This window comes from Myotis myotis, unplaced genomic scaffold (genome assembly GCF_014108235.1).
Source record: "Myotis myotis isolate mMyoMyo1 unplaced genomic scaffold, mMyoMyo1.p scaffold_m19_p_10, whole genome shotgun sequence".
Lineage (NCBI taxonomy): Eukaryota > Metazoa > Chordata > Mammalia > Chiroptera > Vespertilionidae > Myotis > Myotis myotis.
The window spans coordinates 7,156,289-7,179,686 of record NW_023416314.1 but is presented as its reverse complement, the minus strand read 5'-3'; the positions used below and the strand labels follow the sequence as shown (position 1 = coordinate 7,179,686).

General features: G+C 45.7%; 1 protein-coding gene across 15 annotated transcripts in view; it reads right to left on the bottom strand.

Annotated features, from left to right (window-relative positions):
• NCAM1 (neural cell adhesion molecule 1) overlaps window positions 1-23,398 on the bottom strand; it is a 328,014-nt gene that overhangs the window by 39,352 nt on the left and 265,264 nt on the right. For 9 of the 15 annotated variants that reach the window (XM_036324387.1, XM_036324388.1, XM_036324389.1 and 6 more), the window contains exons 4-14: window positions 22,277-22,420; window positions 21,733-21,870; window positions 20,427-20,544; window positions 19,818-19,984; window positions 12,724-12,866; window positions 6,793-6,822; window positions 3,330-3,480; window positions 2,813-2,997; window positions 2,357-2,453; window positions 1,879-2,049; window positions 737-868 (exon numbers count right to left, since the gene is read on the bottom strand). In XM_036324387.1, the coding sequence (XP_036180280.1) occupies window positions 737-868; window positions 1,879-2,049; window positions 2,357-2,453; window positions 2,813-2,997; window positions 3,330-3,480; window positions 6,793-6,822; window positions 12,724-12,866; window positions 19,818-19,984; window positions 20,427-20,544; window positions 21,733-21,870; window positions 22,277-22,420 (1,476 nt within the window). The remainder of the gene's footprint in view (window positions 1-736; window positions 869-1,878; window positions 2,050-2,356; window positions 2,454-2,812; window positions 2,998-3,329; window positions 3,481-6,792; window positions 6,823-12,723; window positions 12,867-19,817; window positions 19,985-20,426; window positions 20,545-21,732; window positions 21,871-22,276; window positions 22,421-23,398) is intronic. The other 6 variants (XM_036324390.1, XM_036324395.1, XM_036324396.1 and 3 more) reach the window with 1 other exon arrangement.

The following is a 23,398-nucleotide window of genomic DNA, read 5'->3' as shown; positions in this document are numbered from 1 at the left end:
GTCTGTTCTCCACGGTGTGGGGTCTCCTGCTCCTCCCAGGGCGGGCCTGTGGAGGGCTACCTAGAGCAGGGCTCGCCCCAGAGCTGGCTGTCCTGGGGGACGAGCGAAAGGAGGGCAGGCAGAGTGAGGGAAAGTGGGGATGACAGAGGGAAACAGAAATGCATCCCTGAATGGAACCGGGAAGAAGCGACTGGAAGTTTGATAGGGAGGGAGACCCTGAGGTGCGTTCCTGGTGTGGGAAGGGAGGGGGAGCCAAAAGTCAAAGGCCTCCGAATCCTTTTCCCTTTGCTTTGCTGGGATTATGCCTCCGCTCCTCCTCCATCCCCAGCACCCCCTGCTTTTCTCTACGTTAATATCTCTGCTGCATCAACAGTCCCACAGCTCATTATGGGAACTGTCACTGTCGTTACCCTCGTCCTTCAATCACAGGTGCTGAGGGCCTTTGTGACCTGTGTCAAAAAGCAAATCCCCAACCCCCCACTGCACACGCCCTCTAACAACCCCGGCTGTCAGTCTATGACAGTGTCACCAAGACCCCGAGAAAGAGGATAAAGGGACTGGGTGTCAGTCATCACTGAGGGCCAGAGAGCAGGGAGGTGGGGCCACCTCCAGCAGAGGCATCTGAAAGACAAAAGGCTGTCATCTGAACAATGATGTGGGGGTGGCCAGCTCAGGGTCCCCCAAGGCCCCCAGAAGAAGAGGGAGGGGGAGAGGCAGGGCAGACGGCTCTACTTACGGACTGGCTGCGTCTTGAACTCGGAGGCTGCGCTGATCTCGCCCAGACCCTTGCCGTTGAGGGCTGCCAGTCGCACTGTGTACGTTGTCTCAGGCTTCAGACCCATGATGGTGACGATGCCCTCCAAGCTGGCTGTTGTGAGAACATGGAAAGGATCACAAATGATAAAAAGCCTATCGGCGAAATGGTGCAGCTGCTGTGGGAAACACTATGGTGGGTCGTCAAAAAATCAAACACAGAATTATCACTGGATCCAGCAATTCTACTTCTAGGACTACACACTGAAGGATTGAAGCAGAGACCTGGACAGATATCTACACACCAACGCTCACAGCATTGGTCACAGTAGCCAAAAGGTGGGGGCACCCAGGTGTTCCCGGACACATGAATGGAAAAAAAAATGTGGTGCACACGTACAATGGAACATTATTCAGCTTTAAAAAGGAGGAAAATTCTGACACGTACTACATAAATGAGCCTCAAGGACATTATGCTATATGAAATGAGCCAGACACAAAAGGACAAATACTGTATGATTCCACTTATACAAAGTACCTAGGAGAGTCAACTACAGAGAGACAGAAAGGGGAGTGGTGGCTGCCAGGAGCTGGGCAGGAGGGGAGGGGAGTTAGTGTTTCATGGGTATAGAGTTTGGGATGATAAAGCTCTGGAGATGGACCCTGGTGATGGTTGCACAACAACGAGACTGGACTTAATGCCACTGAACTGTACCCTTAAAATGGTTAAAATGGTACATTTCATGTTGTATATGTTTTACTACAATAACACATAACTACATGAGGAGCAGGGTGGACTGGCCTTGCCAGGTTGTCACACCAAAGCAGGGCTTCTGCATGGCAGGTGCTTGGGATGGCCCCTCCATCCTGCAGGGGCCCAGGAACCAGGTTCTGAAGTGCCAGGGTACAGAGGCCAACAAGTCTACGTGAGATGTGACCGTGCCTAATTCGATGTTGCAGCATAGGGACATGAATGGATGGCCAGTGACCAGTAGGTGAGAGTGGTATGCTGCCCTACCCTATGGGCAGTCAGGGTGCCCGGATCTGGTGAAGGCAGGCGTGAATGTGTGCCCAGCACCAAGGGACTTCTCATTCTGAAGGAAACAAAGACTTTTCCAGACTCACCTTCCTTGGCATCGTACCACTTGAAGTGCCACATTTCCTCGCCCACTGCTTTCCACTCAGCCTTGTATTTGAGGATGGGCACCCCACCTGTAGCCTCTGGCTCATCAAACTGCACCTGTGCTGTGCTCGAGTATGGCTCCACCTGGTCGATGGATGGTGAGGATGGGGTGTCTGTGGGGAGAACACAGATGAAGGCCCGAGTGAGCTTCAGGCAGGACACAACTCACAATCACGTCTTCGCGGTTTCTGCTCAGTCTTGAAGTCTTGTTGCCTGTATCCTATCTTCCCTGCCCGCCTCCTCACACTGTTCTCTCCCCACATGCTCCATGCCCCCATCCTCAAGTCTCCATCACTCCCTGCTTCCTCCTCAGGCTTTGCTGACCCGGGGCCTCTCTTCTCACTTTCCCGGCATCACTCAAGGACACCAAATGGGCCAGCAAGGGTTTTCGAAGGCGGTGCAGCCGTAAGGGATGCTCACCTGCTTGGACAAGGATGAATTCCAGAGACTCCTGTCCAATGCGGTTCACGGCGGTGCAGTTATAGTTTCCAAAATCATTTTCAGAGTCCGGGGTCACCTTGAGAGAGAAGGAGCTCTTGGTTTACATGCCCATGGGATGGTCACAGCCTCAGGCCCTTATTTATTGGATTCAATTAGCAAAGAATAGAAGTAGTAAAGCAGGAATCATTGGCTCCACCCAACCCTTAAGCCAGAGAGGAGAACAGAGAAGGAGCTGTGGAAGAAGACACTCTGTCTTCCAGGCCCTGGGGTTGCCCAGGAGACACAGGGGTTGGGCTGAAGCCCGAGTTCTTCTCCAGCTAATGGCTCCCAGCTCAGGACATGCCAGAGAAGCAAGAAGGATTTTAGCAGCTTTCAGGAGCCCATCTATAGTCAAACTGCCTTTTCCACCCTGCCGCTGGCCCGTGCCCTGCTCACCTCCAGGTAGCTGGCAGAGGGGCTGTTGTAGATCTTGATATTGCTGTAGTTGGAGCTTGGCAGCAGCTGACCATCTCGGAACCACGAGATTGTGGCACTGGGGTAGGCAAACACCTCGCAGGTGATGTTCACCTGGTTCCCCTCCCAGGTGTACACAGCCACAGGGCCCTGCAGCTTAGGGGCATCTGCAACGAGTGGCAATGACTGTCAGGAAGCCTGCCACTGTCATGGAGCCCTACAGATGCTGTCTCCTGGCACTGGGAAGGGGGTGTGCCCTGAAGCTGAGCTATGCCAGGGTATAGTAGAGGTCGGGGCTGTTCTGGCAATCCTGTGAGCTGACGGGAAGACAGAGGGCATGCAGCGGGTAAGAAGCCTGGGGATGGTGTGAGGAGATGACCTGGGGACCCAGGGAAAGAGATCGAAGCTTGCCAGCTGCAGGTCCTAGCTGCTCTTTTCCCCGTCCATCCCAACCGTCCGCGGCCCCTCCCTCCCAGGTCTTTCCACAGTTATTCCTCACATTGCACTTCAAGGTACATGGACTGGGAGTCCTGGCCGATAGTGTTGCTGGCGGTGCAGATGTACTCTCCAGCGTCTGTGTACTGGATGCTCTTCAGGGTCAGGGAGGACACGCGGGCGTGGCTGCGCACCACCATGTGCCCATCCAGAGTCTGCCGGGAGGGAACAGAGAGTGTCAGAGCCCAGGGCAGGATGGGGGCTAGGAGACCAGGCCATCACTTGTGTGACCAGTCTCACACCCTCTCCTCTCTCTGCCAGTGTCTAAGTCTCACTTTAGGTTCCAACTAGAGGGGGAGGCTGCAGAGAGCACCATGGGAACTTGGGTGTACCCCAAACAGAGATGGACTCAGTTTATGTCAAGCAGCCTAGCTGTGTGCCAAGACTGTGTGGCTCAAGGTCCCGATTTGTTTGGCGTGTCCCAAATGGAAGCGAAGCCCTGAGCAGTAGATACTCCAGCAGAAACCGCCTTGCCTCATGGGATTCTGGGAAACCTGTACTCCCCTCCTTCCCTCCCAGCAGTCCACCCATCTGCCAGTGCCACAATGCGTGCACACTGGATGGGAAATCCGAGTGTTCCAAAATGCAAGAAGTTCTATAAGAAACCCATACTTATGCAGATGCCTCACTTTCCTGGCATAATAAAGTAAAATTATTTTATTTTTTTAAAAAGCCCAACAACTCAGAAGTCAGGAGCTGCTGAGCTGGAAGGAAGGGTAACTGGGTCCCCTCTCCAGGGACAGTGGTACAGAGAGTCCCAGGTAGATCTGGGGCCCTTAACCCCACAGTCACCACCATTTTTTAGCCCTTGGTACTATAATCAGCTTTCTGAGTCTTCAGAATTACTGGTCAAAAAGGAAATAAGCACATGATCCCCAGGCAATGGGTCCTGGAATATCTCCCAGGGTGTCCCCCCTTGACACTCTAGGTGAATGGTTCCTGGTCTAGGAAATGTCTGGGCATTTGCCCAAGTTCAGATCCTCCAGAAGGTGGGTAATCTAAAGGAATCTTACTCTTCAGAGGCTGGGCCACACTCTTATCTCTAGCATGCAGTGTTCTGTAGAAATGGATAGGTGAGTGGTCTGCATTTGTATGGCATCTGTTACCCAAGGGTTTGGGCCTTTAAAGAATGTAACAACACCCGACTTCAGATTCTTTCAACGTGCTGGCTTGGAAGCCCCAAACCCAGAATTGCACGTCACACAGCAGCCAGTTTGGGAAGCTCAAAAGCGAGGCAGCCTGGGCCTGTGAGCAGCCTCAGCAGCTCTGTCAAAGCTGTTCCTGTACCATCAGAAGTAGATTTAGTCCAGCTCAGTCACTTAAGCCCCATCACATTTCACAACCATTTCATGAAATGGTTATACTGACAGCAGTACTTCTTTCTCCCCTTCTAGCTGGCCTCTCCTCAATTTCACTATCTGGAAGTCTTTCTAATTTAATGATGTCAACGGGCCAGTAGGTGGCCCTCCGTAAAGAATTCTTGTTTTGCAGCAGCTCAGGAACAGAATTGATGATGGGATTATTTTCAGATGCCCAGTTCTCTCTCTGGGGGACACAGTTAGTGTGACTGGGCCCTTTGAAATAGTTACTCCGGTACCGGGACAAAGTCCGGGAGTGCCACCTACAGCCATGCAGACCAAACGTCGCACTGATAATTCAGGCTCCGGAGGAGAAAGCAGATGAATTCTGGGCAAGAAGGAGAAGATCATTATGACAAGAAGACCCTGTTTTGCAAGAGTATGAAGGGCAGTTATAATTAATCCTCTCATCGAAACATTTTTGTCTTTCTTCTTCCAGGTAAAAGTGCGAAGGCTTTCCAGAGCTTACAGAATGAGATTGGCCAGAACCCAATCTGCCTTCTGGACTTACAGTCTTCATCTCTGAGTGAGACAAATAGGCAGGAACGGAACTTCTGAGCCCCAAGGTGGCACTCATTTGAAAGACAATGATGTCCAGAGCGAGATACTGAAGATAAGGACACTTCTGGCAAACGGAGTGAAGTGTTTGCTTTGCTGGGAATAAACCCATTACTTCCGCTTATGATAATAATTCACTTAACATCTTCTTAATGCTCCCTGATAAACCTCAGCTCCTCCAGGTCTAGGTCAAAAGGACAAGGGGAAGGTGTACAAGTCCAAGCAGAATGAGATCTGTAGCTGCTCAGAAGTAGCTGATAATTGACCCTTCTTTCCCTTCCCCAGTCCCAGTGGGTCCAGGACTTTGAAGCAATAAAACACCCAGCCCGTGACAGCACTGAGCGATTCCTGTGCCCCAGGAAGGAGCATTTCAGTGAGATGTGCACTGAACTGCAGCCCCTCTGACACAAGAAAGGTCGGAGGCAAAGAGAGCTGATAATGAACTGGAGCTGACGATGGCAATGTGTTCATGTGCAGAAACTAACATCGCGCCTGGGGACAGGCAGGCAGCTTCAAATATTGAACAGAATTACATATTTATAGCCGTGACCTGAACACATGAGTTACGTGTTCTGAATAATTATCATTTCCGAAAGGCTAAGAGGAGAGATAATACAACCTATAGGATTGCTTGCTAGATTCTACGTTTATAGCATTACAATACCAAAGTTTCATCTGGAGAAGAGACAAAGCTTTTTGTTTTCCCATAAAGTATTCATAGATTAGGTCCTTGAACTTCATCTAAACTATACTGGTTTTTATTTCACTATCTGTCACTCAGTTGCACAAATCAGGTAAAAAGTGATACTCATGACCATGAGCAGGATCTTGGGGGTGTAACAATTAAAATCAAAAGATGAATAATTAGCCTCAATTTTCAAACTAAGTCCCAAATTACCCCAAATGAAGCAAGGAATCAGAGAAATTTCAAAGGCCAATGGCTACCGACTTTAAAACACACACACACAAAGCCATTTGTGCTGAATCATTCTAAGCTCATCAATTTAACACTGTGAAAGTAGCACAGACACGTTTAACAGTTTGGGAGAACCAATGAGACATGTCATTTGCATTGCTTCAAGATGAGATGTGAAGTGAACATTTACCAAGACCAATCATTATAAAATAAGCGAGCAACAAGATGAGTTGAGCTGGAAGGGAAAGGGCCAAGTGGGTTTCAGATCACTGACCCTGTGCCTTCATGATCCGAAGCCACATCAACCAGGTGAGTAAAAATTTTCACCATTTCACAGTGATGGGCCTGGGAATTGGGGAGATTTAAGTGTAATTACCTGGATGTGATTTTCCCAGCACCATCAAGAGACTAAAATCCAGTCTTAGAAAACAATAAGGATTTGTTCACCCACTCCCAACACAGCTTGCTTGCTCACCCTAAAATGATACTATTGCTAAGTAACAGCTACCACTACTGACCTATTCTTTAATCTAAGTTACTAATTAGTTTAGCATGCCTGGTTGTTAACTATAATGGTGAGTTAAACCGCAACGTTTTCAAAACTAAAGACTGGCTAGTGGTCAGGTAAGCTATACCTCTTGCTTCTCTGGTCGAGTCCACGAAGCCTGGAGAGAACAAGATATAAAACACAACAAGAAAGCAGTAAAAGTTTACAACATTGCTTTAGAGAACTGGTGAGTCACACTGCACTCCGTGCACATGCAGCTTCTTTCCAATTCAGAACTTTTCCAAGGCCCACTCTCCATGGTGTGCCTATCACCCAGCTTAATCAAGGACTTGGCTTATGTTCAGCTCCCTCCCACCTCACCCCCACCTTATGCACATTAGGCTGTATCATTCAAAGGTATAGGCTTCCCTCATCTCTAATAGACATACACAGGGACACCAGCAGATGTATTATAAGCTGCTCCTAGACCAGAATGTCTTAATGTCCCTCATAATATTTGGTGAAACTACTAGTTCTAACCATACAATCTATAGATACTTATAGAGTGAGCTTCCTCCTTTGGGTTTTATAGGAGAGCTTATCACAAATACACTAATGCCATTTTGTGCTCATGCATTTTATAACTCTACATGCATGCTATGAAAAATAAAATTTTTATTTAAAAAAAGGAACAACAACAAAAAAGCATAAGACACATTAGGAATGAGAAGTATGAAGTCTTTAAGACTATGAGTCAGGAAGCCTGGAGGATACCACACTGAATGCATGCAGGCTCCAGCAGGCTCCATCTTCAGCAAACACGGCACTCCAAAGAGTGAGCCATCTCAGAGACACAGAGGTTGGGTCTTTTTCTACCCACATTTATATTTAAAAAAAATTATCTGGCACTTGAGAATCTACTCTGCTTACAGTTTTTCTGTTTTCATACTGGGAGTCTGAGACATCATACCTGCATTGCTCTTTCTGTTGGATGGCATGACTGCCTGATTGTCCCTGGTGTTTAGATAGAAAAAGAATAGAGAAGATGCCAGACACAGCAAGGTAACCCGGGGAATGCAAATGAGTTGGCAAACATTTAGTAGGGGTCCACTAAATGCAAGGAGCTCCTGTGAGATACGAGGATGAGAATGCTGGATTATGTCACATGAAGAAAGTGAGGACAGAGGAACATGCATAGACCAAAGAAGCGGTGGGCCAACATGTCAAATGTGGTTGCCAGTTCCACATCACTTAGAAGCTGGTTTGTCACACACCAGGGCTGCTTGAACCAAGATAGTTTTTTAGGAGTTATGTGCTTTTCAGATCTGATTTTCTTGTGTCTCTCCCAAATTCTTATGGTTTTGTGGCATTTAAAATAAGTAGTTCGAGTAACACAATTATTCTAGTTGCTTGACCTCCCAGTACAGGTGGAATGGTAGGCTATGCCTTGCCCCTGATAACTTGGTGAAGGCATGTGGCCTGCTTTAAGACAACCTGATATGCAAAAACACAATAAAATATAATGAGAATATGACTAGTACTATTCCAAAAATTGTTAGCTCCATGTTTTTTTCATATTCATGTTTTATTACCTTACAAGTCTGCAGGAATATGTATATAAACTAAGGTGGAGCATCCCTTCACTATTCTAAAGTATTCCCTGCTAGAAACTTGTCCACAGGCTGAATAAGCCAGCCTCTGTTTGCTCAATGGAGGTACCTTTTCCAATTTTAAAAGTGAGCACCTACTTTGTATTGAATGAGGAATTCTTGGTGATAAGAAGTTTGCAGATAATTTCAAAAGATCTCTCTCATTTGCGGGCTACTTGGGAAGCTCAAGATTCAAAGTTCATGAATGCTTTTCATTTTTTCTCCTTATCTCTTCTGATCTCAACTCTTCACCTCTCTCCTTTTCCTTAAACATTAAGGCTTCGGATGCTTTTATTCACCAGTTATTTCGAAGGCATGTTCAAGTAAGGACACTACGAATTTTTCTGCCAGAGATAGATGATGCAAATTATCATCCCAAAGTTTCACTCAGAATGTAAATGGTACCTGGAATTTAGCTCCACTCACTCAAGCACCCTGGCAATAGTTAAATGAGTCTGGGTAGGAAGAGTAATGAAATGCTGTGGACACAGTATGGACACACAAACTTTCTTTGTATCTGCATTGTCAATGACCTCTGTACACATTGATCTAATTGACCCATTGTCATGTTCAAATATGTTTTGATTTTGGTCAACATAATAGTGAGCACTAAGAAATGAACTAACTTTCAGACAAATGATCTACCCTAATGGTATTAGCCCAGCTATTATCAGTTGTGGAGCGACCAACTCAACCAGCTGAAGCTTAGCAAGTTGATAGTAATCTCCAATAAGTGACTGGACTAAACCCAGAGACAAGATCACAGATAGGGTGTGACATGCAAGTTCACTGTATTGTTTTTTTAATTTTTATTTTTTTAATGAAGAAAAACAAGTATTCCATTAGGAAGTCACTAACTATGTGTCTACGGCTGGAAGCCTTTTCTCCTCTCTCCTTAGTGAAGCAAAAGACCAAGTTGCTTTAATTAGCTTATATTGTGACTAACTCTATTAAAGAGATCATTAAGCCTTCCAGGGAACTCATTAAGTACTGTGGCATTTGGTACAAGAGGGTACTGTGGCATTTGGTACTCTACCTTCTTAGCCAATGACCCAGAGGGAAGCCCTAGTGACATTCTACAGACTCTATACTGGACCCTGTCCCAGTCAACATTTTTATCAGTAACCTGGACAAAGATATTTTAAGTAAGTGTTCATATAAGGTTGTAGCAATAGCCAATGCAAATGCTAGATGACAGTTGCATGGGGAAGACCACTCCATTGCCTGCCAGTGGGTCTTGTGCTTGGGCTGGGGTCGCCACTGATTGTAGACCTCATTACTTTCAATATATAAATAAAATAGGGGAGCATGTGGATGGAAATTCCCTGGACCCACAGACCTCTAAAGGATAGTTCTGATGAAAGCCATTCTTGACTGGTTGGAAAGGTAAACTCAAATAGTTGTTCTCATGCCCAAGAGTGTTTGCACATGTGAAATCTTGGTAATCACATGATTGGAAGTGGCTACTGGTATTTAGGGGGGAGGAGATTAGGGTGCTACATATCTTGCAATATCATCCTTTATAGTCCCAGTAAAGGAAGAGTCTTCCCAAGTTTTCATTGTGACCCCATTGAGAAACATTGGGTTATAACCAACAAATACAATTTTTAACAGAAATAAAAATAAAATTCTGCATGATTGGTTAAGCAATCAATTGCATAAGAACAGGATAGGAGGCATATGGCTTAAATGCAGTTCATGGAAAAGAGACCTGAACATTTTAGTTGACCACTAGCTCAATACAAGGCAACAGGATGAGGAAACTGCTAAAGGGGCTAATGAAACTCTAACTGCATTACAGCATCCAGATCAAGGGAGTAATAATCCATGGAAGTCTTCATCATTGACTCTGGGCACCACAAAATTTTAATGGAGCACTGGTGAGCTGATGCCATCTATTACGGGGCAACTGGTGAGGTAAAGAACAGACTGAAGAAAACTCGAGTAGCTGTTTTAAGAGCTCTCATACAAAGACTGGCTGCCAGAGGTGGGAAGGCTGAGAAGCAGACCTCCTGGTCATCAGTGTTGGCTGACTGCCCTGCAGAGGGCTGGCAATGTCACCCTTCAGGCAGGGCTGAGTGACTGTCTGGCAGATATGTTAGAAAGCAGTGCCAGGTCAGACTAAATAAACTCAAAGACTGGCTTCCTTCCAACCTTCTATGATCCAGGCATTTTATGTGATCTAATTCTCAGGAGCCTTCCTTATCTTGGCAGTTCAATATGATTGTCTATTCTTATCTGCTTAGCATAGCATCCTGATTTTAAAAAGAAAATTGTTTTCTTCCACTCCTACAATTCAGTGACTCTAATCATGCCGATACCTAATTACATATCATGCAACTTCAGATGGAGTTGCACATGAGAAGCAGCCACCAAGTAAAAGTGAAGCTTACTATCTGGAGTCCAACGCCCCAGGAAGAGGCCACCTTTCTTTCTTAATTATTAGCTATCCGTGGTATGAAGCTGTACATCGCGCCTCTTTGATGTCAGCAGAGAATTAATATAAATGGCAACTTTTCTGTAAGGGCTTCATTAGGTAGGTGTGCTCATCTGGCGTCACAGCACTGGCCAGCTTGGAGGACTTGTTCTCACATTGATTTACTCACATTCCAGTAATGTCATGTCAAGCAGACTATTGTCGTTATGGTAAACCACCACCACCTATGTGACAGGGTTTAAAGAATTATCTCTGGTTGAGACAAATGACCTACACTCACTGACAAGTGAGTATTCCTTGGCTTGAGAAAGTCTCTGCTGAACACCTTCAGTCTCAGTATTTAGCGAGTGTGAGTGTATATTAGTACCTGGTTATTTGTTCTCATTCTGTGAAAATGAATTCACGGATACAAGCTAGAGAACCAAGCTATTAAAGGAGCTGAGGTAGGCAGAAATCTTAATAACTCTTCTGGTCTAGTTTAGCTATTGAGCTATTCCTAGAAAAGATGTAGAATTTAAAAGCATCGTTCATCTGGGATAGATGTTATCTCTGCCCTTCACTGAGGTCAAAGATATACACTGTGCCATTCTGGACAAATCTACTCTTAAGACTAATGTAGGAAAACCTGTCAGGCAGTGGTCCTGTGGTTTAAGCCCTGGAATGCAAGTTCAATCCACACAACACACATGATAGGAGCAGAAATCTGAGCTGAAGGTTTAACCCCAATGTTGATAAAGAAAGCATCAAGTAAACACCACATTTCTTACTCCAGTACAATATCAAACAGCATATGCGAGTTTCAAAAATACTTAGCAGTTCCTTTGTTGAGTTTTTGCTAAGTTGAATTCAACTCTGGAGGTAAAACTTGCAAAAAATAATTGGTTTTGGAATGGTATTTCTGTTCCTTTTGACTCAGCCTTGCTTTCTATTAGCGGGACAGAAATCAATTCCTCAAGTGCAGATCCCAAGTTTGGTTCTAGTGTCTCATACTCTCTCTTTCGGGTGTACTTGAGTTTACCCTCTCTAAGGATTTCCTTTAGGGAAGCAGAAGAGTGAAGATCTATAATTTCTGACATTTTGGTCAATAAGTAATCCATTACAAATGCCCTTTGAATCGAAGGCCATTACTTCTGAGTAGGTGACAAAGCCCATTACTACAGGATATATGAGGTGAAACTGGAGAGGTGCCCTAAGATGGTTTAAGTCGCTTTAAAACCAAGCTTCTTTCCCCTCTTGCATTTGGCCCACTTGGTAGCAAAGGGCTACACATTGTGGGGTCCCTTCAATTATTACATATTGTTCATAATAAAGATAGCTTTCTGGTGGCCTGTAAATCCACATGTTTTCAAGTGAAACCTCCCCAGTCGTTTGAATTTGTCATGGAGCTTGCTACGTTGTTCTTACACTCTCAGCGAATACACTGCAGAGCCTAGGGCAATCATCATCATGTGGAAACTGCTAATTATTTTTGCCTTTAGATCAACATGATATACAAATGTGATCGAGAATACAGGCAGACACAAAGGCAACCAAGCTTTTGTGCACATAGTGCATGTAAAGCATGAGTATACAAAATACAAGGAGAAGAATTGACAGGCTTGTTCTGACCCTATAACTTCCAGGAGACATTTCCTTGGTGCTCCTGAGATGAGGACGAAATCACCTGGAGCACCAGGATGTCAGTTTGCCTTGTTCCTCACAGCCCCAAATCCTGGGTTTGAAAATCACTACCTTCTTCCTCCCCGGAGCGTCTACCTTGACCATACCCACTAACATCACCCCCCCTGCCAATCTATGCAATGAACTGCACCTCTTCCATTGTCAGAGGATGTGGAGCAGGATGCATTCAGGTGGGGGGAGGAGGCCATAGAACCTGGACTACAGTGACCATATCCCCGTTCTGGCTCACCGAGGAGAATTGGGCATTGGGCAGACTCAATCCGCTTCAAGTCTGCGTGCCATGCCCTGAGACTCTTGGGTGGCGACATTATACCTTTTCTTCGCTGCTGATGTTTCGGGTGGAAGTTCTCCAGGTGATAGAGGGGATGGGGTCTCCCGAAGCTTCACAGGTAAGAGTGACCTGCTCCTCTAGTTCCATGGCGGTCTGGTTCTCTACATAAGTGATTTTGGGTTTTGCTGAAAAGACAAAACATTCCTGTAATTCCTGTCATGTTTATCTAACCTTCTCAGTGCCCCAGGTTTAAGTGGTAGCATGCACAACAAAGGTTATCTACTTCCTAAGTATAGGCTGTACTCTACATGTTGAAGCCTCAAGAGCTTACCACAAGGCAGGCACACGGCAACACCGCAGTGACTAATAAAAACAACACCCTGCATAGTAAGAGCGCCAAGTGAGGGCAATGGATACAAGAGGCATGGAGCAGAGGAAGAGCCCTCCTCTGGTTGGCGTCTTGGTGGGGACACAGCTTTTGGGCTGGGCCATGAGATTTTCAGTAGGTGAAACTTTGGGGTGGAGACCGAGTCATTCCATGGGTAGAAAACTGGTTGAAGGAATGCAAAGAAGCAAGAATACATGACGAGAGGGTTGGGAAGAGAGTCATGTGTTTGTGCATCAAAGCAGAGCAGGCAACGCTGCATCTTGACACAGAGTCTTGACCACCTGTTAACGTTCTTGCTTGAATTCTGTCCGGTGGCAGGTGGAGGCCACTGACAGTGTTTGATCAGAGGGATGAAATGGTCATTTGCATGACAAGAAGGTTAATCTAGAAAACATTCAAGATGATTTAGCAAGGGGAAAACCTTGAGGCAGGAAAACAATTTGGGAGCTCTGGCAGTGCCCCAGCTGTGATGTGACAGTTCTGATCGGGCCATGTCGGGACCGAAAGGATGGATTTGAGAGAGATGCTAAAGAAAGGCTTTATGGGAAGTTGCAAGTGAGCAGGGATAGGAGGGATGGCAAGAAACAAAAGAAGGAAGGAGGAGGAGCCAGGCGATGCTGAGATTTGTAATGCCCAAGGAAGTTGTGTGGCATTAGCTCAAGTACGGAAACGTGGTGGGTAACTCGGGTTGTGGAGTGGGCTGGGGTGGGAAGGAGATGAGTTGAGATGAGTTCATTTTCCAAATGTTTTGGGTAATGCAAGAAAGCACAAGCATTCAAAGCTGAGTTAAATGTTAACACATTAGAGAAAATTGAATTTTCCCAATTTAAAACAATTATACTCTGAAACTGCTAAACCTTCCATAGAAAAGATAACACTGCACAAGTGTAACTTATTTCACTAATAGAGAAAAGGCCAGGCTAGATAAACAAATAAAAAATAAGTAAATTAAAATTATGGCTAATTTTTGAAAGAACTGCATTTCCTCTATATTCAGAATCACCCAGTAACCCCATGTAGGCTAACAAACTACTGCCTACATACAGTTTCCAAACTGAGGCCCTTGATTCTGCTTTAATAAACAGCAAATAACGATAGAGCTGTGCATTTTCTGTGGAAAATATCTGCTTCTTTATAAAACTACCAAATAGTTCAAATATTCTCCTGACGTTAATCTGTAGCCAGCTTAGCGGATCCTTCATTGCCCGCCAGCACATGGGTTCATCTCAGCCCAGTGTGGCCCAATGATCATGCATTTGGATCCATGGAGCCCATGAATAAGGTCTTCCTCTAGGAAGGCTTTGTGTCTACCTTGATAAATAGGACTTTGGGAAAGGCCACAGCTCATATTGGATGCAGTAAGTGTTAAGTGCTGTTGAGAAGGAGGTTTAGTGCTAAAATCACAGATTGAGAAGTTAAAAAAACATCAGCCAGACAACTGAATTCACTAAAACTGAACTTTTTTGGGGGGGAGGTGGAGGTTAAAGGCAGTTTTTGGAATTTCTGGCCTCTTGAAACCTAGTCAGACGCTGTGATCAGGACTTGGTCCTGGCAGACAAAGGTTAACAGAAGATGAAGGACAAGTTAAGGGCTATTAACAATATTTGGTTTTGGTGGCTCCATTTCGCAGATGGTTATACAGGGTTCACCGTATAAGTCTCTAGAAAAAGGAAAACTATGTTCTTATTAAAAACATTGTTAACAATGACTAATTTTGCACGGTCTACAGAGGCTGTTGGAAGGAAGGAAGCGTCCACTGATGACTTAGCATCTCTGCACTCCAGAAGCGGGGCTATTGTGAGAACTAACTGCAGGCTTAGAATGCTGCCTTGGAAATAGAATAGCGGTATAAGTCACTGCCCAGACTGGACCACAGCTGAGAGTGGAAAGGCAAGCTCTGATCATTACATTGGGACAGTGGGCAAGCCGGGCAGGTGCAGGGTTTCTTCACTCTGTGCACTGGCATCCAGAGGCATCTGTCCAGGTTTTATCTACAAGGGCACTTGCACCATCTTAATTCACCTCTGTTGTGGGCCCTTGACTTTGGATCCCTGTTCTATTCTCCACCTGCCGCATGGGACCGAATGCCCTAGATTGTGCCATTGCCCCTGTCCCTGTGGACCCTCGTGTGAGCACCCCTGATCTTCTCTTCCAGCATGTCCACAGCTCTGCACCCTGCCACTGCGGGCCAACCTTGTCTACTCCCACCCCGACCCAGGCTTCTGCAAGCCCAGTCCAAGGACTGTGGGGTCCTGCTCCTGTGAACTGAGACTTTGGACCAGGTGCACCTTCCTTCAACTTATTTGTCCTTTGCTGTAACTCACAAGGTCTGCTTTGGTCCTTAGGGGTCACCTAAGCAAAGCTTCTGCCACTGATGAACTCGCCTGAGCCCTCAGCAGCATGAGATCTTAAGAGCATTCATATGAGCATAACAAGAATCTGTGGGGAAAAATACTCCTTCAGAAGGACCCACAGGGAGGAGCAATGGAATTTCACTGCCAAATTTAAAGGAAGGAGGATGCAACTACTTAGTAAAAAGAGCATCTGGCTGATAACTAGGGCGATGCACACTAGAATGCTTCCCTTTCTTAGGAAAATGATGTCAGCCAGGAGCAATTATGGCAGACCCTAATTAGATGTGTCCCTACCATACTAATTGCCACCCCTTCTTGATCCACAGGAGGGCCGGGCACTTTTTTATTGTCTAAGCTACAGGTTTCTTTGCTCTCCTATCTCATTGCTGTGAACTCGGATGCCACTAAGGAGCCTGCACCATTTCTCCCCTGGTGCTAGTCCCAGATTGCAAACCTGAGGGGAAGGAAAGGGAGGAAAAGGATGAAAGAAAGATGCAGCCCAAACTAGCTGGCCTCTCCCAACCTGGTTCTCTGGCCCTAGTACCAATCTCCTAAACCAATGGTGGGGGCCAGAAGGAGGAGAAAAGGAGGTGAAGAACATGAATGGAGAGGGAAGGGAGAGTGTACATGGGGAACTAGGTTACTCCAGGGAGGCTAGCGAACTCTTCCCCAGATATTACAGAGGAACATTCTCATTCTGGATGGGGCTGGACTAGACATGGTCCCTAAGACCATGGTTTGTTTTTTTCCCCTGTCTCTGTAGGCATCAGGCCATCTCTCTTCCTTTGCTCTACTTGCATATACTCCAGTGCACATCCTCCCAGCTGCAGCTTTAGGAAAGAAACTGTGGTAGGAGAGAGAGAGATAGAGAGATAGAGATAGAGAGATAGATAGATAGAGAGAGAGAGAGTGAATGTGTGTGTGTGTGTGTGTGTGTGTGTGTGTGTGTGTATGTATGGGAGAGGGAGAGAGACTGTGAGAAAGAGAGAGAGAGAGGGAGAGAGGGAGAGAGAGAGATATGCAGGAGGGGATGCCTGGTGAGGGCAGGGGGTAGAAAGACAAAGCCTGCCTTGCCCCAGTTCCTACTCTCACTTTCCGTACCTCATCGCCCACTTCCCTGGACCCCACCACTCCCTTCACTCCAGCGTGGCCCCGCATGGCTCCTGCCTCACTCCCACACCTCCTTCCTAGTGCAGCTGTCACCACCAGAGAGGCTGGAAGAGAAGCCCAGAGCTGTCCTCAACCAGCCAAGCTAGAACCGAGTGTGCTTCCGCAGAGAAGCCAAGTTATCCATGATGGTAAAGGAGAACACCAATTTCACTATCGCCAGTCATTCCACATGTAATCTATATAAGAAAAGCCTACGTGACCACTACAGTGCAACCACCAGAACGACCGGTCACTATGATGCACACTGGCCATCAGGGGGCAGATGCTCAATGCAGGAGCTGCCCCCTGGTGGAGCGCCACTCAGCCAGAAGCTGGGCTCACAGCCTGGCGAGTGCAGCAGCGGTGGCAGGAGCCTCTCCCGCCTCTGTGGCAGCACTAAGGAGCAGCAAGCTGAGTGGTAAGGATCAGTAAGCAAGCAGACAGTAAGCAGTGAGGGGTCCTGGACTGCGAGAGGGCACAGGCCAGGCTGAGGGACCACCCCCCAGTGCACGAAATTTGGTGCACTGGGCTTCGAGTTTAGATATAATACGTGTTAAATTGGGTTTCATGGAACAGCAACTACCACTGATAGCTCAGGGAATGGACTTACAAGCTGGGCTTGATTCTTGGACAGGGCACCTAATTTCCTTTTGTTCAGTTTCCTCATTTGTAAATTGGGGATAATAATTAATCTACCTCATAGGGTTGTGCTGAGGATTAAAAGAGCTAATTTGTGAATAAAATTTCACATAGTACTCGGCACATTATAGTGCTCATTTCTGTTCAGTATTGTTATTATTATTTTATGGGGCTAATATCTAAATGAATTTTCTAAAACAAGTCATCATTATACATTTTTAGGCTCATCTCTCTGCCACATACATGATGATTAATTCACACAAAACTGATTTCTATTCCCTCTATTATCCAAATACTAATACCTATTACATGCCAAGCACTCTCCCAGGCACTGGGGATATCTGGGGGTAGAACAGACAGAGGTCCCTGTCCAATAGCTCACATTTAGGACACGTGCCCCTCCTGCCTCCGTGCCTGTGCTTGTTGGCCTGCGATGCACACCCGTCCTGCCTCTTATGGGAAACTCCGACTTGTTTACTAGCACAGCATATGCAAGGGTTTCCCTAACTTCTGTGTCACGCAGGACCAGAGATCCTTTCTACAAAACACTGTGCATACTGCTATTATCAAGTCATTATAAAGGATTAAATATTTGAGTGTTGGCCATCTTCATGAGCCAGGGAACCCACTAATGAGAACAGAACCTATTGATGAGCAAAGAGTGCATGTCATTCATCCTTGTGACCTTGACAATGGCCGAGCCTATACGGGGCACTCAAATGTTACTGAATGACACTATCCATTATAATTTATGTGCTTATATGTCAATCTCTCTCATTCATCTCAGGGTCAAAGGGCCATATCTTTAGCTTCTCTGTTTAGCAACAATGCTATTCAATAAATACAATGGTATTCAATAAATACTTGTTGAATGAAGGAATAAATTAACAAATGTATTGTCTCTCTCTATAATATGAAAAAAAAACCAACTTAGTGTGACTGGGAAGACCAGTCAGAAATAGAGAAATGACTGTCAAGAATATTTTCAAGAAGTTTAGCTTTCACCTTCAAGTATGTGCTCAGTTACATACTGAATTAATCTGAATCAAACTGATACACTGTTTATAAACCCAATTGTTATAAATGAATAAATAGGATTCATCTGTGATTAGCAAGTCCAACTGTATATAAACGCTTGATTTTCAAAGCTCTGTTTACAAACATGGATCAGTTCTCCTGATCAGGCTAAACAAGCAGGTCCCTCGAAGCTTTCCAGGCATGAACCTCTGACACCTGCTCTAGTAGCACTATCTACAATGGACCAGCTTAGCTGTGTGTGTGTTTTTTTTATATACTTTTATTGACTTCAGAGAGAGGAAGGGAGAGGGAGAGAGAGAAACATCAATGATGAGAGAGAATCATTGATTAGCTGCCTCCTGCAGGCCCCCTATTGGGGATTGAGCCTGCCACCTGGGCATGTGCCCTGCAGAGAAATCGAACTGTGATCTCCTGATTCATAGGTCAACACTCAATCACTGAGCTACATCGGCCGGGCTTAGCTGTGGTTTTTAAAAAGATGAGCAGAGAGAGTAGAGAGCCATTAGGTTGAACATTTTCCCACTACAAATCTTTTTTCCAAGGTCAGGTCAAGTCAAAATTTATTTCAGTTCTAAATGTATGGAAGTTAACTGAGTTTAAAAAGAAGATGTGAATAGAGGTGTTGGGGTTCTTTTCATGACTTTTATGATGCTGTTTCACACAGGCCAGGGAAAGAAAAAAAGGGAATCAGAAGCACTGGTCACTAATATGTACCAAGGGCCTATGACGAGTCTGGTGGTGTTGGGAGTGCCAGAGAAAAGGCAATGTACGCGACTAAGTCTCTCACCTCCACTAAGTGTGTGCTCCACCATCTTGGAGTCTACACACTTAGTGGAGTTGAGAGACAACAATTCCCAAAACAAATATGTAAATGAGGTCAGCTCAGGTACTGATAAATACAATGAAGAAGACACAGTAAGGTCAATGGAAGAGATTAGTGGAGGCAGGGGAGCTGGTGGTGATACAGAGGCAGGGCAGTGAAGGGAGGATTCATTGAGAAGGTGGTTGAGTTGAGATCTGAATGATGAGAGAGGAGAAGCAGCTATGAGCAGATCTGGGTGAGTGATATTCCAAGCAGAAGGAACATCAAGTGCAACATCCCTGAGGCAGGGAACAAGTGTGCTGTGCCCGAGGGCCAGAAAGGAGGCCTGAAGCTTTTAAGTGTGGAACAAAGTGGAGGAAGGATGAGATGGGGAAGGAAGGTGTGGGCTAGCTCAGGTTTAGTCTTGTGGGCCAGGGTAGGGAGTCTAGATTTTATTCTGATTGCAATAGGAAGTCATGGTAGGGCTTTAAACAGAGGAGTGACACTCAGGTCATTCTCACACTTAAGGAGTGAGCAGGAGGGGATGAAGGGGACCTATGGGAGGTAGGCAGGGAGACCAGATAGGAGGCTGTCTCATTGACCAGGGGAGCAGGAGGGTGGCTTGAACTGGGGCAAAGGTGGCAGAGCTGGTAAGAAGAGGCTGCACTTGGGATAGATTCTGAGCAGAGTGGACAGGCTCTTGCGGATGGATTGAGTGTGCAGGGTAAGGGGAATTTAGTGACCTTGACCCCCCCACTGTCCTTACCAAAAACTTTGAGGTGGATGGACGCATCCTGCTCTCCAGCCTTGTTCTCAGCGATGCAGACATACTCAGCCTCGTCGTTCTTATCCACCTTCCTGATGGTCAGCTCCGAACTGTCATCACTAAAGACGTACTTCTCATCTTCCTCATTCTCTATCAGATCCCCGTCCCTACAGGGTTCACCAAGGCAAAGGACCATGATTTTGACCACAGAGGGAAGATGTTTGTTTTTAATTTTATTCCATAAAATGCAGTCTGAGCCCATGGGAAAGGCTCAGTCTTCACAAAAAGTTAAGACACCAAATTGCATTTCCAAATATACTTTAGATTCTTCCACCCAAACCTTTGATCCTGTCCCTGGGCTGTAAACTGCACTCACAGACAATACCAAAGAGGGCCTCCAAGACCATGCTCTCTACCCGCAGACTGAGGATGCAGGAGGAACCCGATGCACAAGGCAGGAGAACCGTGTAGGGGAGTGCATTCTGCACCCGGAGTTGGTGACATCCCCAGGCAGTCTGTCCCTGCTCCATGGCAATGCCAACCCGGAGCAGGCCCTGTGCTGGCCCCTTCTCCACTAGTCCCTGATCCAATGCAGGAGCTGGGTCTTACTTTGTCCAGCTCATGGTGGGCTCCGGGAAGCCTTCAGCATCACACACCAGGGTGACGGACTGGCCGAGGTTGGCGGTGGCATTCACGATGCTTTGCCTGGCCTGGACGGTGGGCGGTACTGAAGGAAAGAAGGGCTATCAGGGGTGGTTGGAAGAATCCTGTGGCCTGGAGAAGCGGCACTTCTAGGGAACCCTAGGTCAAGGGTCACACCTGGGGGTCAAGAGTCCTGGGCAGTTGCAGAGTTAGTGTAAGGGATCTCAATTCAGGCACGTACTAAATAATTATTGTAAACGGAATAAATAACTCACCCCAAAGTGCACTAGTGTTTTATAACAATATACAGGTGTGGGAAAAAATTGGATTACAGGTGTATTATTATTATTTATTTATTAATGACTATATTTATTAATCTACTTTTGCTCACTCTGGTACAATGCTCTATTTTAGTAATATAGCTCCTGAAGCTATATTAATGCATTTTATTCATTTTAAAATGGCATTCAATTCATAGCAGCTATTTATTATCATATATTTTTTCAATCAGTGCATATTCAACTTACAACTACCATGGCTAGGGAACTTGCTGTTCAAAATGGGATTGTTCATGCTGGAAAATGTTGAAACCCCTGATCCCGGTGATTAAATGGTTAATGCCGATTTGAAATGCACCAGTGCACCAGAGTGACACTTCTCTGGAAATGTCATAAACAGCCCTGTGCACCAACTGTTTTACCAAAGGACTGAAGGGGGAGGGTTTAGCAAAAGTATATATCAATAGCCAAAACAATCTGACCATGATATGCTTATTTTCTTAATACTGACATTATAATTTCCTGTAGACATCTTGTAAATGTCAGATCGATTCCACTGGTGTGTTTATTTGACATTGCAAATTAAGATTAATAAGCCCGTGGGCCATGATTCTGACTGTTCTGAGGCCTGAATTGATTATAATATTTTCATTGCACACTGAACCAGGGGACTAATTTCACAATTATGATAGCATCAAAGACAACGAAGGCTGAATCAGAATGTATTAGTAAGCATGGGGAAAGTTTCCAGTGGTTCAAGACAATGAAGGACATTAAAAAACTGCACTAATAGGCCCCATAGCTGAGGGAAACCCAGAAGGCAAGTATATATATTGTTTTATAGGAAGAACAAAGCGGGAGGCAATAGGAGGTAGGGGGATTCGGCTGAGATTGAATGAGTCTACATTTTATACACCAAAGAGGAGGTTGAAGAGAATGATATTGGGGACCAAGGTTGTAGCAATGGAGATAGTAGGAAGAACGGATCTCCTCACCATTCACAATGACCTGAATGTCCTTGAAGTTGATCTCCCCCCGTGCCAGGATCCTGCCCTCACATCGGTAAGTACCCTCATCTGTTTTCTTGATGTTCCGAATCTGCAGGTAGTTGTTGGACAGGACTATGAATCGGACTAGAAGAGACAAGAGGCAGGTTCGTCCAAGGATCAGTTAGAGAACTTGTGTCTGTAGGAAGGTCGCTGAGCCTTTCCCTTTTCCTAGCTTCAGTCTTATGGGGTGGAGCTTTATGCTGAAATAAGAAAATGTGTCCCTGGCTCTGACATAGAGCCAAGAGCAAATGTCTATTGTAAACTTGTCTCTTTCTTTGGAGAAAGTCCCTGAACATACAAGCCACAGGCATATATATATATATATATATATATATATATATATATATATCCATTTAGGACCTAAACTGCATGTGGTTCTGGGAGGGACATTGGAGTATGGGTCAAAATGTCTCACAGGCCTGCAGAGGTGGAACCCTAGGGGACTTGGTGGCCCAGGGGTAAGGCAACTGTCAGAGAATTCAGGTCTCACCATCTTTTTTCAGGATGACATCTCGACCTTTGTGTTTCCAGATGATGGTTGGGGGTAGAGAGCTGACCACATCACACACGATCACTGCATCTTCCCCCTCTCTGAACTCCTGGGGAGTTGGTGCATTCTTGAACATGAGCTTTTCTGGAAAACAAACAAGAGAAGAGTGAGGGAAAATAGCCGGTTTTCCCACATAGATGCCTTTCCACTGGAGCCATACTGCCTGGATTCCAGTTGCAGGCAACTCCTAAGACATATATACAGTAGTATAGAGAGGGTTTCATCCAGTACTTGGTCAAAGGTGCCAGGTGGAGTGGCTGGCACAAGTAGGGGAATATGTTGTGGAAGTCTGGCAATCAATGTCTATCACTGAGTGCTAAATGTATCACACTTTGTGTATGAAACATCTATGGAGGGAAAGGAAGGTCTTTACCAGGGTCCCTTGCCATGTGGAATAGTGCCATTGAGACACAGTGCATAAGTAGAATGAACTGGTAGAACACCTATTCTACAATGAATAGCAGGAGTTATCAATCCTTTCTTTGTCTCCCACTCTGTGTGGTACCCCAGCTTCAACTTTACTATAGCAGAGAGAATTTTAAAGAATAGAACAGAAGAGAAGCAATAATGGCAATAAATACCATGACAATCCATACTGTTCTATTAGTTGTCACTCACCATTACACTGGCCAATGGGACAGATGCATGATTACAAGGTGATGAGAGGCCACCATCAGACCAAGTAGCAATTGGAGCTGCCTGCTCTGAGTGGCACAGAGAGTTCAAATAAAAATATCCCCCTAACCCTCCACTGAGCTTTTTGACTCCATTACCAGCATGGGAGAGTGAAATAAGAGGGGACCCTGAATTGTACAACGGTTAGTCAACACTTGGGGAATGGATGGGGCACCCATAATAGTTCTCTGGGAACTGTGTAGTTTGAATTTAGAGTTGGAGGTCAGTGGGAGGTTGCTGTAACCAGCATGAACCTGGGTTGTGAGTTCTGAGCTGGGTCAGGATCATTTAAGAGCATATTGGAGCTCTTAGTGCAATTCAGAAAAGACTTAGGGTGAGGAAAGAAAGGAAGAAGCCCTGTCAAGCCCTCAGCTGGTCCTTTATTGC